Below are 14,618 nucleotides of genomic sequence, written 5' to 3' on the forward strand. Positions count from 1 at the left end.
ACTACAACTTTGCGCCAAAAGACAACACAATCTGATATAAAAAATAGACAAATGTTAAATATTGACTCCTAAATATCCTGTAGAAATTTCTCCCTTAAATCATTTATTTGAGTCAAATTGTCCATGAAATACACAATCAGAAATTAAGTATTATATAGAGCTACTATATAATAACTAATTATTGGGACTATAAAGCAGACCAATGCATCAATAAGCAAGATATTGGTGAATTTTTTTAAAAAAATTAACTCTCCACTTATGAACCTTAATTCTATGCATTATTTTCTCAAATTTTTAACTCTATTTTTGAACCCTAATTCTATGCATTATTTTCTCATACTTTAGTATTATTGAGCAAATATTTAATTGACTTTGTATATTTCACCACCATATCCAAACTATATATTACAAACAGTGATCCATAGGACTGACAGCAAGGCATTTCAACTGGGAACACCAGCAGGAAACAGAAGTGTGTTCAGGGGAAAGGACTCTCAGTGTTGATTGACTCAGAGCAGATTATCCCCACATTTCAAATGTATGCCTGTCTTTTCAAAGATAAACATTTACATAGCCTTGGATGATCAGGCTTTCAGCTGACTATGTAAATAAACAAACATGAAAAAAAATTTCCCCTAAAGCCTGGCAACAGATAACAAAAAGGGCTTGACGGGGTTTCTAAAGGAAAATAACTCAAACTGTAACATGTATGCTCAAGCCAGTGTGGGTTGATAATTAGGGCTGTAAATGCAAACAAATCAGTTGATTTTTCAAAATAGAGGGTAACATTTTTTCAAAGCCCTAAGTAATCAATAAATTAGTTCAGAGATTGTATATTATAAAGAAGCACAGATACTATCATAAAAATAATGTTACTTCGAGAAGATGTATTCATCATTCAAATGTGATTTTTCTTTACTCAAAAGAGCCTCCACTGTGGAGATAAGAACAAAAGGTAATATTATGACTCTGATTTCTAAAAAATGAAAAGGCTATACATTTTGTGCTCTCTGAAGTGATCATTTAACTGTAAAGGTCGTGATGCTTCTTGAACAAATATAAGAACAAACAAGATGCAAGAAAATATGATGAGATTAAATATAAGAAGCGATTATATAAAAGTTCCTCTTATATAATCTATAGATAACTATAGATACATCTGATTCTTTAAATACTCATTTATTGCCACTTTAGAACTAGAAAAAAAATTTTTTAACTTTCCTGAGGCAAGGGCAAACTTTGTCAGGTAGTAGAGTTAATTACAACTTAAAAGAAATTTTAGCAAAGAGAGAGGGAAGAAAAGGTGAAAAAACTAACAGTAGTTACCTACTATGTTTTGATGACAAGGGCCAGGTACTTTACACATTTTACAGGTATGCTCTCTACAACTCAATGATACAGATGTTAACATTTCATTTTTATAGATGAGGTAATTAAGAATTAGAGAGGTTAATTACTTTGCCTAAGGTTACAGTAGTAGAGCTAAGATCTAGACTTTAGTTTGTCTTATTTCTGTGCATTTTTTCCAAATTGATTCCCTAAATCATGTATTTATTCTTAAGAACATCTTAACATTATACAGATCCTCAACAACATACAGGCAATACAACAAAATCAGCAAAGCAAGGCTCATGGAATCAGGAAAGGAGCACTAATTCTAGGCCTTCCTTCCTCCTCTTCTACTTATTAAGCTATGAAACCCTGGAAAAATAATTAAAATGGCAAGGCCTTAGAAATTTAAGAGGACTGAGTGGTGGGGAAGAGGGATGGTAGATTCAGGTTGGTCTCTATCATCTTTCATATAGCTTCTAGCAAATAAATTGATTGAGCCAATATTCTGTTTTTGTTTTTTGGTTTTTGGGATTTTTTTGTTTTGTTGTTGTTGTTTTGAGACATTTTTTTTTTTTTTATCACCCAGGCAGCGGCACAGTGGTGCAATCTTGGCTCGCTGCAACCTCCGCCTCCCAGGTTCAAGTGATTCTTGTGCCTCAGACTCCCGAGTAGCTGGGATTACAGGCGTGCACCACCACACTGGCTAATTTCGTGGGGTTTTTTTGTATTTTCAGTAGAGACGGGGTTTTGCCATGTTGGCCAGGCTGGTCTTGAACAACTGACCTGAAGTGATCCACCCACCTCAGCCTCCAAAAGCGCTGAGATTACCGGGGTGAGCCACTGAGCCTGTTCTCGTCCAATGAGCCAATATTCTTAAAAATAACATGATTAACAAAATTATATCACTCTAAGAGTGTGACTAGAACCCAGATTTCTGAATTTTAAATCTTGCTGCCAAAGTAGGCTTTTGCCCTGTTATCTCCTTTCTAATATACTAAATCACTGTTTCATTGTTCTTTCTATGAGATATATAAATTCTCTTACATACAAATGTAAAAGGTACTATACTAAAAATAAATGTAAATGATAAAAAGATATTTCCCGCATCCTCCAAAATTATTGATTATATGCAAATAAGATACATACAAATCTTTGTGCTAAAACTTGAAGCCTAATTTTTCAAATTTACTGATTATTGATTATATGCAAATCAAATAAGATACATACAAAATTACTGATTATATACAAATAAGATACATACAAATCTTTGTGCCAAAACTTGAATCCTAATTTTTCAAATTTACTCAATGATTCAAGAAAATTCAAATTAATGTACTTTTTCTTAGGCAGGAAAAGACAACTTTTAGATTTAAAAGGCTATACTGACTTTAATTTTTTAAAAACTTTTTACCAACTTGAACAGCCTTTGACTTGGTGAGCTATATATAGTACATACTATATTGAGAAAGGGAGGCTACTTTGGAAGCTCTGACAAATATCGAGACATTAGAACACCATTGCTTTAGAGCCAAGTGCCTTTTTTTGTCTCTCCTTAAAAGGAATAAAACCCAACAACAACAACAAAACTATATACATATATAAAGTTCCCTTTATTTCTTCAATAAAAGCTCTTTTCAAATATGAAATACAGTATTTTGTTAGAGAAAAAAACAAGCCAAAAGTATGAATGTTTTATTTTTAAAAAAACATAAGTTTATAAGTATTCCAGTCTATAAATTTTTTAAGTCTCAAGTCACTCCACTAGCCCAGGTGTAGGATTTATTAACTAAAAACATACACAGAAGTATCTATGTATCTTTTTAGCATTCAAGTAACTTTTGTTTTTTAATTCAACACCAAAGCTCTTAACTAAATTATTATAATCTTCAGTTTATTGGCTACGACTTCTAACTGAGCATCATTGGTGTTTATAATTTTGAACTGTGTCTCTGGAAGTCAGTATTGCATTTACAAATGATTATTTTTAAAGTATCTAATTGTCAAGATGAAAAAGAGTGTACATTTTTCTTAAGAGTGCAGCTTTGGAAAATATAAATAATGTCATGTGAAATTAAGTTAAAAAAATACTGAGAGTAAACTAGATGATTTACTACAGTTTATATAGAATCTCGAAAATTAGGGTTAAATATAATGTACAAATTTAATTTGAAATAATCTACAATGATTTATATTCTATCCTCTGCCATTTACACAAAACTAAGATGAGGTACAAAAATTAAGCAATATTTTGTTTCCCTGAGAATGCCAAATAACTGGTCTGGGTTTTCTCTAACTAAATTGACTATTAAGTCAAGTTTACCACAAATTTTTGGCTATAGAAACACAAAAAGCTTATGAATAAACGAGCCAACAAATAAGTTATTTTCTATATTGGGAATTATGACATTATACTTTAAAAATCCAAAAAAAAAGCATTACATTGGCTCAAAAATGACACAGATTTCCTGTCAACTTTTGAGGAAAGTTATAATTTGATCAAAAAGATATTTAGAAACATAGGGTAATAAAACAAAAGTTTTTAAATGTTCACCTTCAATTTATTTCATAGGTCAGTGTTATACCATCTAATAAGATAATTAAAAACATGCAAGCAGCTGGTACTACAGCTAAACAGATTAATGTAATAGTCTGTAGTCATATGTGTTGGCAAGGGGCTTGCCTCTTTTGGCGAGGAGAAGGTCAGCTGCCCTTGGGAAGAGGAGGAGAGGAGTGGCCTGTGCTACAGTCACTAAGTTAAACATCTTCAGCAAACTGATAATCAGGAAATGACCTTCCTTCTTTCATACCCATTCATGTTCTTCTCTCAGTTTTAATGGTTAAATAAGGAACACAGAAAGCTCATATAATTTGGCAGACAACATTAACGTTGCTCTTTAAAAAGTACAAGATATATTTCACAAAACCAACAATGTCTTCTCAAGTCTTATAAACTTTCCATTTTAACGCATCATCTGCAAATTAGTTCAGAGATATACAATCAAATTTTAACCAAATTTTCCAAAACAATATCTGGACTATTACTCAAGCATCATATAATAATTATACTGGTGCCTTAGGAGTTAAATGCAGCTGTACTCTATCTGAATCCATGAAGCAAGATCAAAAGAAGATATAAATCCAAAGTAAACATCCCAGGCTGTTAAAAAAAAAAAAAGTCTATGAGTATTAGGCACATAAAGCTATAGCTAGGGTCCATTCATTTTAAATTTTAAAATTGATTTGTCAAAGTTCCAGATATCTTCTCTGAATTTATAGTAAAACATCTTCCTTTCATCTACTAGGTTTTCAAATTTGTTATTCAAAGGTAACCTGAAATACGTGTCAGAGATTGAGAATTTCAAATCTCAGGTTAAGCTTGTTCTTAAGCACTCTTTCTGCTAACAGACAAAACATTTATTTTCTTGTAAAACATATTTTTTCTCTTCCTTTTGGTATATTAGATCACTGTAACAATTTCTATAATACCAAAAGGTTAGTGATGATGACAATGATGATGATGACATTGTATGGAACAAAAAAGTAACAAATATTTATTCAGCATTTACCATATGTCATTATCCGATTAAACTCCTCATATCAACTGTATTTTATCATCTCCACTTCAAAAGTGAAGAAACTGAGGCTAAGACTTGTCAAAAGTATTCAAACTATTTGGAATCAGGATCTGAACCAGTACACTATGTTTAAACATTGTTTTTAAAAAACAGACCAGGTGCAGTGGCTCACGCCTGTAGTCCCAACACTTTGGGAAGCTGAGGCAGGCAGACTTCTTGAGCCCAGGAGTTTGAGACCACCCTGGGCAACATGGTGAAACCCCATCTCTACAAAAAAACACAAAAATTACCCAGGTGTGGTGGCACACGACTGTAGTCCCAGCTACTCAGGAAGCTGAGAGGTGGGAGGATTGCTTGAGGCTAGGTGGTTGAGGCTGCAGTGAGCCAAGATAGTGCCACTGTACTCCAGCCTGGGTGACAGAGTGAGACCCTGTCTCAAAAAACAAACAAACAAAATCCACAGAGACTATGCCCTCTTGAAACTAACAATCTAATACCATAATAATACAAACAGTGGAAAGAATATAAATTTCAGTGTCCAATTCAAGACTGAATTCAAAAGTCAATAAAATCTCAACATATGTTAGAGAAGGGTACATGTGTCTGATGGCGAATACAGGAAACAAAGTTACCGATTTACATGAAGTGATCACAAAAGAATTAATTCTATGACTTCCCATCTAGATTTTCAAAAGCCTTTCTTTTATACGTTTTAACCCGAGTCTTTAAAACAGTTGTGGGAAGGAAACAGGTTAGGCATTATAATGCCCATTTGATAGATAAGAAACTAAAGTAAATCTTAACCCTAGACACAAGTATATATAAAGTATGAGTATGTTGGTGATAGGTTTAAAGCCTGCGTTGTCTAATTGTGAAGAAAAGCTAGGATTTCAGAGGTGGTTTAAATAATACAAAGGTAGAATTGTCATGCAAAAGGACATCTGAGGGTTGCAACATTTACATTTTTCTAATAACCTATTTCTAGTTAGTTTAAAGAGCTGTAATGGCAACAAAAAATAATTTTCATTTTCAAAAGTAAATTTTACTGAAAATTCTATTGCCATTTAATGTGATTCTGCAACAATTCCTAGATTTTGTCAGTTAACCTTAATATGAAGCTATACCACAGAGCTGTGCTTCTATGAATTCTACACTTAACCCAGGTGTCAAATCCACAAGTAAGCTCATTGTATTATAAGAGCTATTGCCTACTGAGTAGAAAAATATTCATTTCACACCTTAAATACTATAACAGTATTTAACAACAGCACTGACCTGCCAACTATTAAAAGTACATTTTTACATACTGTATTACTTGAGTTTTTTATCTTCTCTTTTTTAATTACAACAATAAATTAATATTCTAACATTACAACATTGATTTTTAATCAATGCTTGTCATTTTTAATCAATGACAGGCATTGATTAAAAATATTTAGTTAACAACATTAGTATTTATTGTGCAAAGCTACACTAGGAGTTACTTTTCAAAATACAATTATCATTTAATACTAAGATACTTTATTCAAGAACAAAAAAACCCACAAGATAATACTATACCTTCACATGAAAACATTTCTCTTAACTTTATATTATATCCACTATTTACTATAATTAGCTAAAATACAAATGTAATTGTAAAATACAATTCACCAACAAAATTTATACATATAATGGGATTTTCCTTCCTTTGAAATACATTTTTTGTCTTATGTCGAACTGTATTTATACCTAATAAATTACCATCATAGATTTCATATATTACCATATTAAGATTCCTCTGTTACATGTCAAATCCTAATATTTATTTAACTATCTTTCATATTTACTTTATTGGTTATTGTTACAATCAGCTGTGACACACTCAAATAGGGGATTCTACCTATTGTTTAATATGCCAAATACAAGCTTTATATTATACTTCAGGACTCAGAAAGCATTTGGACAATTCCAATATTTATAAGGTAGGATGGATATAGTGAAAATTTAACAACAACATATGAGCTTTACTGCTGTGGTAATACCCTTCTAGAACACTATAGAACATAAGCCTTTTGTAGTATCTGTGACACTTGAACAACTGATTATTTATACAGACCCCAACTGGTATAAAATAAATTATTTTATTTTATAAATTAATTACCATCTCATTTCTGAAATTCACAAACAAATTGTAAAAACTGTTTCATTTACTACATTTTTGTCAAGTGCCTCCTGTATAAAAGGCCGAACTCTAGATGTTAAAAGCCCGCCTGAAATCTGAAGAAATGACACAGTTCCAATTAAGAATATGTAACATGTATACAAATAAAAATATAAACTAAGCATAAATTCCATATTTATTATAGAAAAGGAGACAGTTTAATATTAAAATTAGTTTTCAAGTACACAGTGGTTCTTGCATATATTTTATAGTGTTGTTACACAAGTATCAGAAGTAATTAACCATAAGGACAATGTTGACCAATTAAATTATTTCTTCAAGAATCTGCATTGCCATCTATAATGTTAAAATGTATCATTATTGAATTTGCACTTTTTTCCTACAAGAAAATAACCAATTTCTTACACCACTTTGGTTCTGTATACAAATTTTCAAGTATTACTGAAAATACTTTAATCTTTCTTACTCCTGAGTTTCCCAGATATAAGGTACAAATTTCATAAACATTTACTGAAGCAAAATTCAAGTTATGAGGAGAATATTAAGAAAGGACTAGGTAAAATACATATTTTCTTAATTAGTGTATCCTTTTAAAAATTACTAATTGAGAAGTAATAGCCCTGTTTGCTGAAGAACTTAAACAAGATATTAGCAAACAGCACTTAATTCAACCATGAACTACATTTTAAGCTCTCTTAGGCACTCATGAGTGGTACTGTATTTTAGCACAAAAATTAAAAGGAAGCTTTAGTACTGTAGCAGATATACTGGAAAAACAAAAATAGATTACAATGAAGCTGAATACTACATGTGCATTCATTCCAATTACCCTACTATTGGCTAACAACAGATACTGAAGTAAGTGCATTTACTCAAAATTTTAGAATATTATATTTTCTGTATCTTATTAATTGCAGAAAATAACATAACACAATATTATTTACATTGGTCACCTTGTTAAAACACAAGTAGTGGTTCCTTACTATTCTAGATCAAAACCCTATATAATTATATATCTTATATATTATCTTGTAATATTATAGGGGTGTGTGTGTGTGTGTGTGTGTGTGTATATATATATATATATATGTATTCATCACCTACCTATAGGAATTAAAAGTCCCTTCAGAGTCTAAAGTAGAACTTGTTCTTCTTCCATTTTTATTTGAATCTCCTGGAGAAAAAAATTACAACACTGAAATAATGGAGATAAACTGAATATTTCAGTTGAAAAACTGTGTGTAAGCTCTACGCAATATATTAGCCAAAAAGCATATATCCTCTTCCCCTTCCCCAAATTATCTTTTGTACTCAAAGCTTTTTAGGTAAAAAATTCATTTTGATACCAAAATATAAACCAATGCCAATCCTAGACTGGATAGTAACAGTACCAAAGTAACTGCTATCAGGAACAAATGAAGCACAGTACAAACATTTTCTTCTTAAGAATCACAGACAAAACTAAAATTATAAACCAGTGTTTATAAAGAAAGGAATTTTTTTGTTAATGACTAAGTCACCCATCCTGATCAGTGGTACTGTCAAAAGAGAACAGGCAGAGAGCCGACCTGGCTGATTTTCCAGGTCCTAGAGTTTGACACTCTCTAGGAATTTAGTAAACAGTGGTAAAATAAAAAGCCAACTTGAGAGGTAGTGATTAATTAATGAGCTTTTAATATGCCTTACTTAATATTCTTTACAAAACTTTAACTGTTAACTTTGGGTTTCAACTGCCAAACGTTTGGCAATTTAAAACATGAAAAAGGAACAACATCAAAAGGTATCTGTCTCCTATAATAATATCAAATATTTAGAAAAAAAATTTTTACTCAAAAATCTATCATATTCATAAAATCACATTTAGAACAAATTATACATATCAATTTAAAGACTGCAGAATAAAAGTAAATGTACTAAAGTTGGAAAAAATGCTTACCAGTGCCCCAGTGTTATATATTCTTATTGATTGAAATTTCATGGTTCAATTTTTTAAAATACATACTTCAAAGTACAGCTTTTATGAAACCAAAGTATACCACTATTAAAAATGTCATTTGTTCTTCAAAACAAATTAAAAGTTTAGAATCTGATTACATTTTATATTCCTAATTTATATAATGTAACTTTCGAACATCAGGTTGTATTTGATTTTTATAATATTTACAGCTTAATATAACAATGATTTAACCCAATTTTATACTTTTAATATACTTTGAACAATTGAAGGTGCAATAGGAAATCATCACAGTGGTCGTGGATAAGTCAAACAGTAATTACAGATCTTTCACTTTAAAGATGAGATTATTTTTAATTATTGAGTATAGTATCTAAGGTAGTTTACTTATATAATTATGCTACTCATTAAATGGTGACTGAATGCTGAAATGTAATTTTAATGACAGCTACCTATCTTTCTTTACACATTTTATAGCTGACAGATAGTAAAGAACACTGGTTCTTTTTTGAGAATTTGGTGAGAAATGTGCAGCTGTGCCAGTGTTCAGGAGAAGTGGACTGAGCCCGCTTATTAACTTTCAACTCTACTCTTTTTTCAAAATATTGTTCCAGTTTATTTTGTTTTTTGAAAAAACAAAAAATCCTAAAATGGATTACAACACTTAAAAATGGTGACAATTTACAGAAGAAAATAATCCAAAAACATATAAATGTTTAAAATTAACCTAGTTAGGTATATGTTGCTAATTCTTTGAAAACATGGGTATGGTAATATTACTCATAAAACACCCTTCATTTTCTTTTAAATATTAATAATATTATAATAAACTAAAAAGATGTAAGGAAAATTAGTCTCTGTCTTGCTAAATGAAAATTTCCTACAACACATGTTATTTAACAGCTTGCAGACATTTCCTGTGAAACATTCCATAATCAGCATAGAATAAGTACTATATTATACATTTAAAATATGAGCTTCTTTCTCGTTAAAACTAAAGATTATGATTAAACATGAAAAATAACACCAATAGAATAATTCTTCCTTTAAGCTGATATTTATCAGATCAAATATAAAATCCTTCAAATAATTAAGAGACTTCTGGCTTTATAAACAACCAGGTTTTATCATATTATAAAGTTTTTATTTAATTTATAACTGTTTCCAAATGAAACTATCACATTAAATGTAACTTTCAAGGTGCAAAAAAATGGTAATAGGGAAAAAAAAAGCAGTTTTTCTTTCTCAAAAACATACCAAATAAGGAGTACAATTGTTTCACTAACAATATTACAGAAAAGATTTCAGAGTTGGCTATATGGGGAAAAGGCAATAAAGTTTTGAAGCAGGAAAAACGCTTTGTTCCCTCAATCCTCTAGTTGAAATTAATTATAGCAAATGTTTATGAAAACATCTGTTCCTTACAGTTATAAATTCTTAATTTTAGTATGGACGATCCCAGACTCTTATTTTGGAAGGAAACTGTCTGACTATCGAAAGGTTTACAAAAGAACAGACAGAATCTGTAATTCTGTAAAATTGTGTATACAATGTGCTACATCCTGTAGAGATTTTCCTTGGTGTGAAACATGTGGAGAGGCTTAATATCGGTAACCAGGAGAAATCAAAGACAAACAGAAAGGCTCATTTTTCATTTAAGCTATAATATGATAAAAAACATATCTGTAACACCAGAAAACAACTTCCGCCAGTTTGGGAAATAAAGAAGTGTTACTTTACTACTGAATCTAATTTGGAGGTAAGTATGATAAAATAAGTATTAATTTTATAAGGGATTAAAGTAAATGAAATGACAATACAATCATGGGAACGTATATGTAGTGTTTCCCAAAAATAACAACAGAGGGTGCAAGAGAGTTTACTATGATGTTTTTACTTGCTATTCTGATCCTTGAACTAAGTTGTCAGGTAGCCATAACTGTAACAAAGATGCATCATACACACACACACAAATACAGTATTAATGTAATCTTTCACAAAGACTATTAAATGGTCAAACAGCACAAATATCTAAAATGTGGTTTAAGATAATAGACTTCCTTTTACTTACCTGAAAAGTAATTTAACTAATATGCAATGTTTAGAATACAGTTGTAATTTTAAAGGTATTTCAATATCTTATGTAAAGTAAGCAGTAAAAGAATCTAGATGTCTTTATTGAGTAAATTTTGAATACATGCACGAATTATATAAAATAAATATGTGTTACTATATATTTATAACATTGTACAACATATATCTATAAGAACAATTCCTCAATTACTTGTGACCATAAGTTTGAAATTTATGTAACATTCATTTCTCATTAATTGGTATGCAACTTTCATAATGGGTTCATAATATTCACAATTAAAATAAATTGCTGATTTGCAAAAATATGCTGATAGTTACATTGGCTTAAATTATAAGAAAATGCATAATATTGCTTAATAGTAATTTCTAACATGTGTATCTAACTTATTAAGCCAGAAAGTATAACTGTGACTTAAATTTCAAAACAGAATGAATGGAATTTCAGACTCTCTTTTAGCTTTAAATGAGGTCATGTTTAGCAAAGGGCATTTTTGGTTCCATCTGTGCACTGTTGAAATCCTTCTAAAGGGAGGTTTACAATAGATTTCTGTAGTATTTTTTTATACAAAAACATCTAGTTCATGAAGAGAGAACCAGAGATTTTTAAACTAGGTTAAGTTAAAAACAGCCAGAATAACACTATAAATAATCACGCCTACTCAAATGTGTCTTCAGTTTACATGTGAAAACATCAAGTTTTAGACTATCACATCACACTAGGTATGAATTCTGAAAAGTATTACACAATAAAGAAAAGGTTTTATCTTTGAATCATTAGAGAACTGTCAACATACACAGTCTGGGTGGGGTATTTAATAGTAAGATGGGGGAAAATGACTTGGTTCAGACTAAGATGAAAACAAAGCTATGAGTTTAGTGTAAAGACCTGAAAGCCTTTGTGTCTTTTAAAGGAATACGTATATACCAATGAAATGTTTTAGTTAACTTTAAAATCCTTTAAAAAAAGATTTTAAAAATCTATGAATAAAGTATATTCATGTGTTGACACACAGTGAAGGCAAAGCAAAATGACTCAGCGTTATCCATGAAGTAGCCACATCATTTGTGAAATCAGGCTAACCATTAGCCACCCCAAGCTAATTACTTATGCTAAAAATCCAGGACCACTCATTAGATCTAAGAACCAGTGCTGAAGTCAATACAGAAAAAAATTTGTCAATTTTACAATTTTCAATTTTCTTTATTATTGTTAATGTATTTACATTCCAATGATTTAATAGCCATATTTAGTTCTCTAAATAATGTCTTAAAAATCTGTATTGTAGATAATGAAAACTCAAACGTAAAATAGAAATTCATAAGAAGTCTTAAATAAAAAACATTTTCAAGTGGACATTTTAATTTGAGAAAAGGATGCTTTGTTATCAAAGGTTCCTATTAAACCTTTAATAGAATTCTTAAAAACAAAAGACAGAAAGCAGCATGACATCAGCAAGATGGCAGAATTTGAAACTCCAAGTAGTACATGTCCTCCCACAGAAACACTGAAAAACAAAAAGTAACCTTTAGGACTTTGTAAAAGCTGTAATAAACAGTAAAAAATGTTCCAAAGCAAAATGAACACTGAATCAAGAAAAAAGGCAACTTAAAAATTTTGTGGTGTTTACATTTGCCCTTGCCCCACCCCCTCCCTGGCACTGTAGCCGTCTGGAAGAGGGTAGCTACTTTCCCAGGGTGGGAGTCTGGTACTTGGCTCTCGAAGGGAAGAGGGTGCCATGTTTGCAAATTGTTGTGCATATATGTTCTACCCTGTGTAAGGGCCATCTGAAAGATGACACAAGGTGCCTTTCTCTGTTCCGGCTAATTTAGAAGAAGCAGTGGACATCAATAGAACACACAACAAGCCAAACTAAAAACCCAATGTATAGTCCATTCTCACGTTGCTATAAAGCACTGCCTGAGACTGGGTAATTTAAAAAGGAAAGAAGTTTAATTGACTCACAGTTCCACATGGCTGGGAAGGCCTCAGGAAACTTACAATCACAGCAAAAGTGGAAACAAACATGCCCTACCTCATATGACGGCATGAAAAGACAAGTACAGGGCAAAACAGGGAAAAGCCCTTTATAAAACCATCAGATCTCGTGAGAACTCACTATCACAAGAACAGCAGCATGGGGGTAACCGCCCTCATGATTCAATTACCTCCAGCTGGGTCTCTCCCGTAACACCTGGGGATTACAGACCTACATTTCACTATGAGATCTGGGTGGGGGCATGGCCCAACCATATCACTGTACCCCCTCCCCAATCTCATGTCTTTATAATTCAAAACACAGTCATGCCTTCCCAACAGTCCTGCAAAGTCTTAACTCATTCCAGCATTAACCCAAAAGTCCAAGTCCAAGGTCTTATCTGAGAAAAGCAAGTCCCTTCCGCTATGAGCCTGCAAAATCAAAAGGAAGTTAGCTACTTCATAGATACAATGGGCGTACAGGTATTGAGCAATACACCCGCTCCAAATGACAGAAACTGACCAAAACGAAGGGGCTACAAGCCCCATGCAAGTCCAAAATCCAATAGGCAGTAATTAAACTGTAAAGTACCAAAATGATCTACTTTGACTCCATGTCTCACATCTGTGTCACACTGATACAAGAGGTAGGCTCCCACGGGCTCAGGTAGCTCTGCCCCTGTGGCTTTGCAGGGTACAGCTCCCCTCCCGGCTGCCTTCACGAAGCTGGCGTTGAGTGTCTGTGGCTTTACCAGGTGCACAATGCAAGCTGTCAGTGAATTTACCATTCTGGGGTCTGGAGAACAGTGGCCCTCTTCTCACAGCTCCACTAGGCAATGCCCCAGTGGGGACTTTGTGTGGGGACTCCAACGCCACATTTCCCTTCCGCACTGCCGTAGCAGAGGTTCTCCATGAAGGCCCTGTCCTTACAGCAGACATCTGCCTGGACATCCAGGTGTTTCCATATATCATCTGAAATCTAGGCAGAGATTCCCAAACATCAATTGTCTTCTGCACACCCACAGGCCCAACACAACGTGAAAGCTGCCAAGGCTTGGGGCTTGCACCTTCTGAAGCAACAGCCCAAGCTGTACACTGGATTCTCTTAGTTACGGCTGGAGCTGAAGCAGCTGGGATCCAGGGCACCATGTCCTGAGGTTGCATAGAACAGGGCAGCCCTGGGCCCAGCCCATAAAACCACTTTTCCCTCCTAGGCCACCAGACCTGTGATGGAAGGGGTTGTGGTGAAGGTCTCTGACATGCCCTGGAGACATTTTCCCCATTGTCTTGGTGATTAACATTCCACTCCCCGTTACTTCTGCAAATTTCTGCAGTGGGCTTGTAATTCTCTCCAGAATATTTTTCCCCCTACTACACTGTCATCCTGCAAATTTTCCAAACTTTTATACTCTGCTTCCTTTTGAATGCTTCGTTGCTTAGAAATTTCTTCCACCAGATACCCTACATCATCTCTCTCAAGTTCAAAGTTTCACCGATCACTAGGGCAGGGGCAAAATGCCACCA

At 32.8% G+C, this 14,618-nt stretch overlaps 1 protein-coding gene across 6 annotated transcripts in view; it reads right to left on the bottom strand.

Annotated features, from left to right (window-relative positions):
• The window catches only part of TBC1D5 (TBC1 domain family member 5), a 581,319-nt gene that overhangs the window by 257,822 nt on the left and 308,879 nt on the right, over nt 1–14,618 (bottom strand). For 5 of the 6 annotated variants that reach the window (XM_030816874.1, XM_030816879.1, XM_030816878.1 and 2 more), the window contains one exon: nt 8,176–8,245. The exons of the other annotated variant lie outside the window; for it this stretch is intronic. In XM_030816874.1, coding sequence (XP_030672734.1) covers nt 8,176–8,245 — 70 coding nt within the window. The remainder of the gene's footprint in view (nt 1–8,175; nt 8,246–14,618) is intronic. 6 annotated transcript variants of the gene reach the window in all.

This window comes from Nomascus leucogenys, chromosome 8 (genome assembly GCF_006542625.1).
Source record: "Nomascus leucogenys isolate Asia chromosome 8, Asia_NLE_v1, whole genome shotgun sequence".
Classification (NCBI taxonomy): domain Eukaryota; kingdom Metazoa; phylum Chordata; class Mammalia; order Primates; family Hylobatidae; genus Nomascus; species Nomascus leucogenys.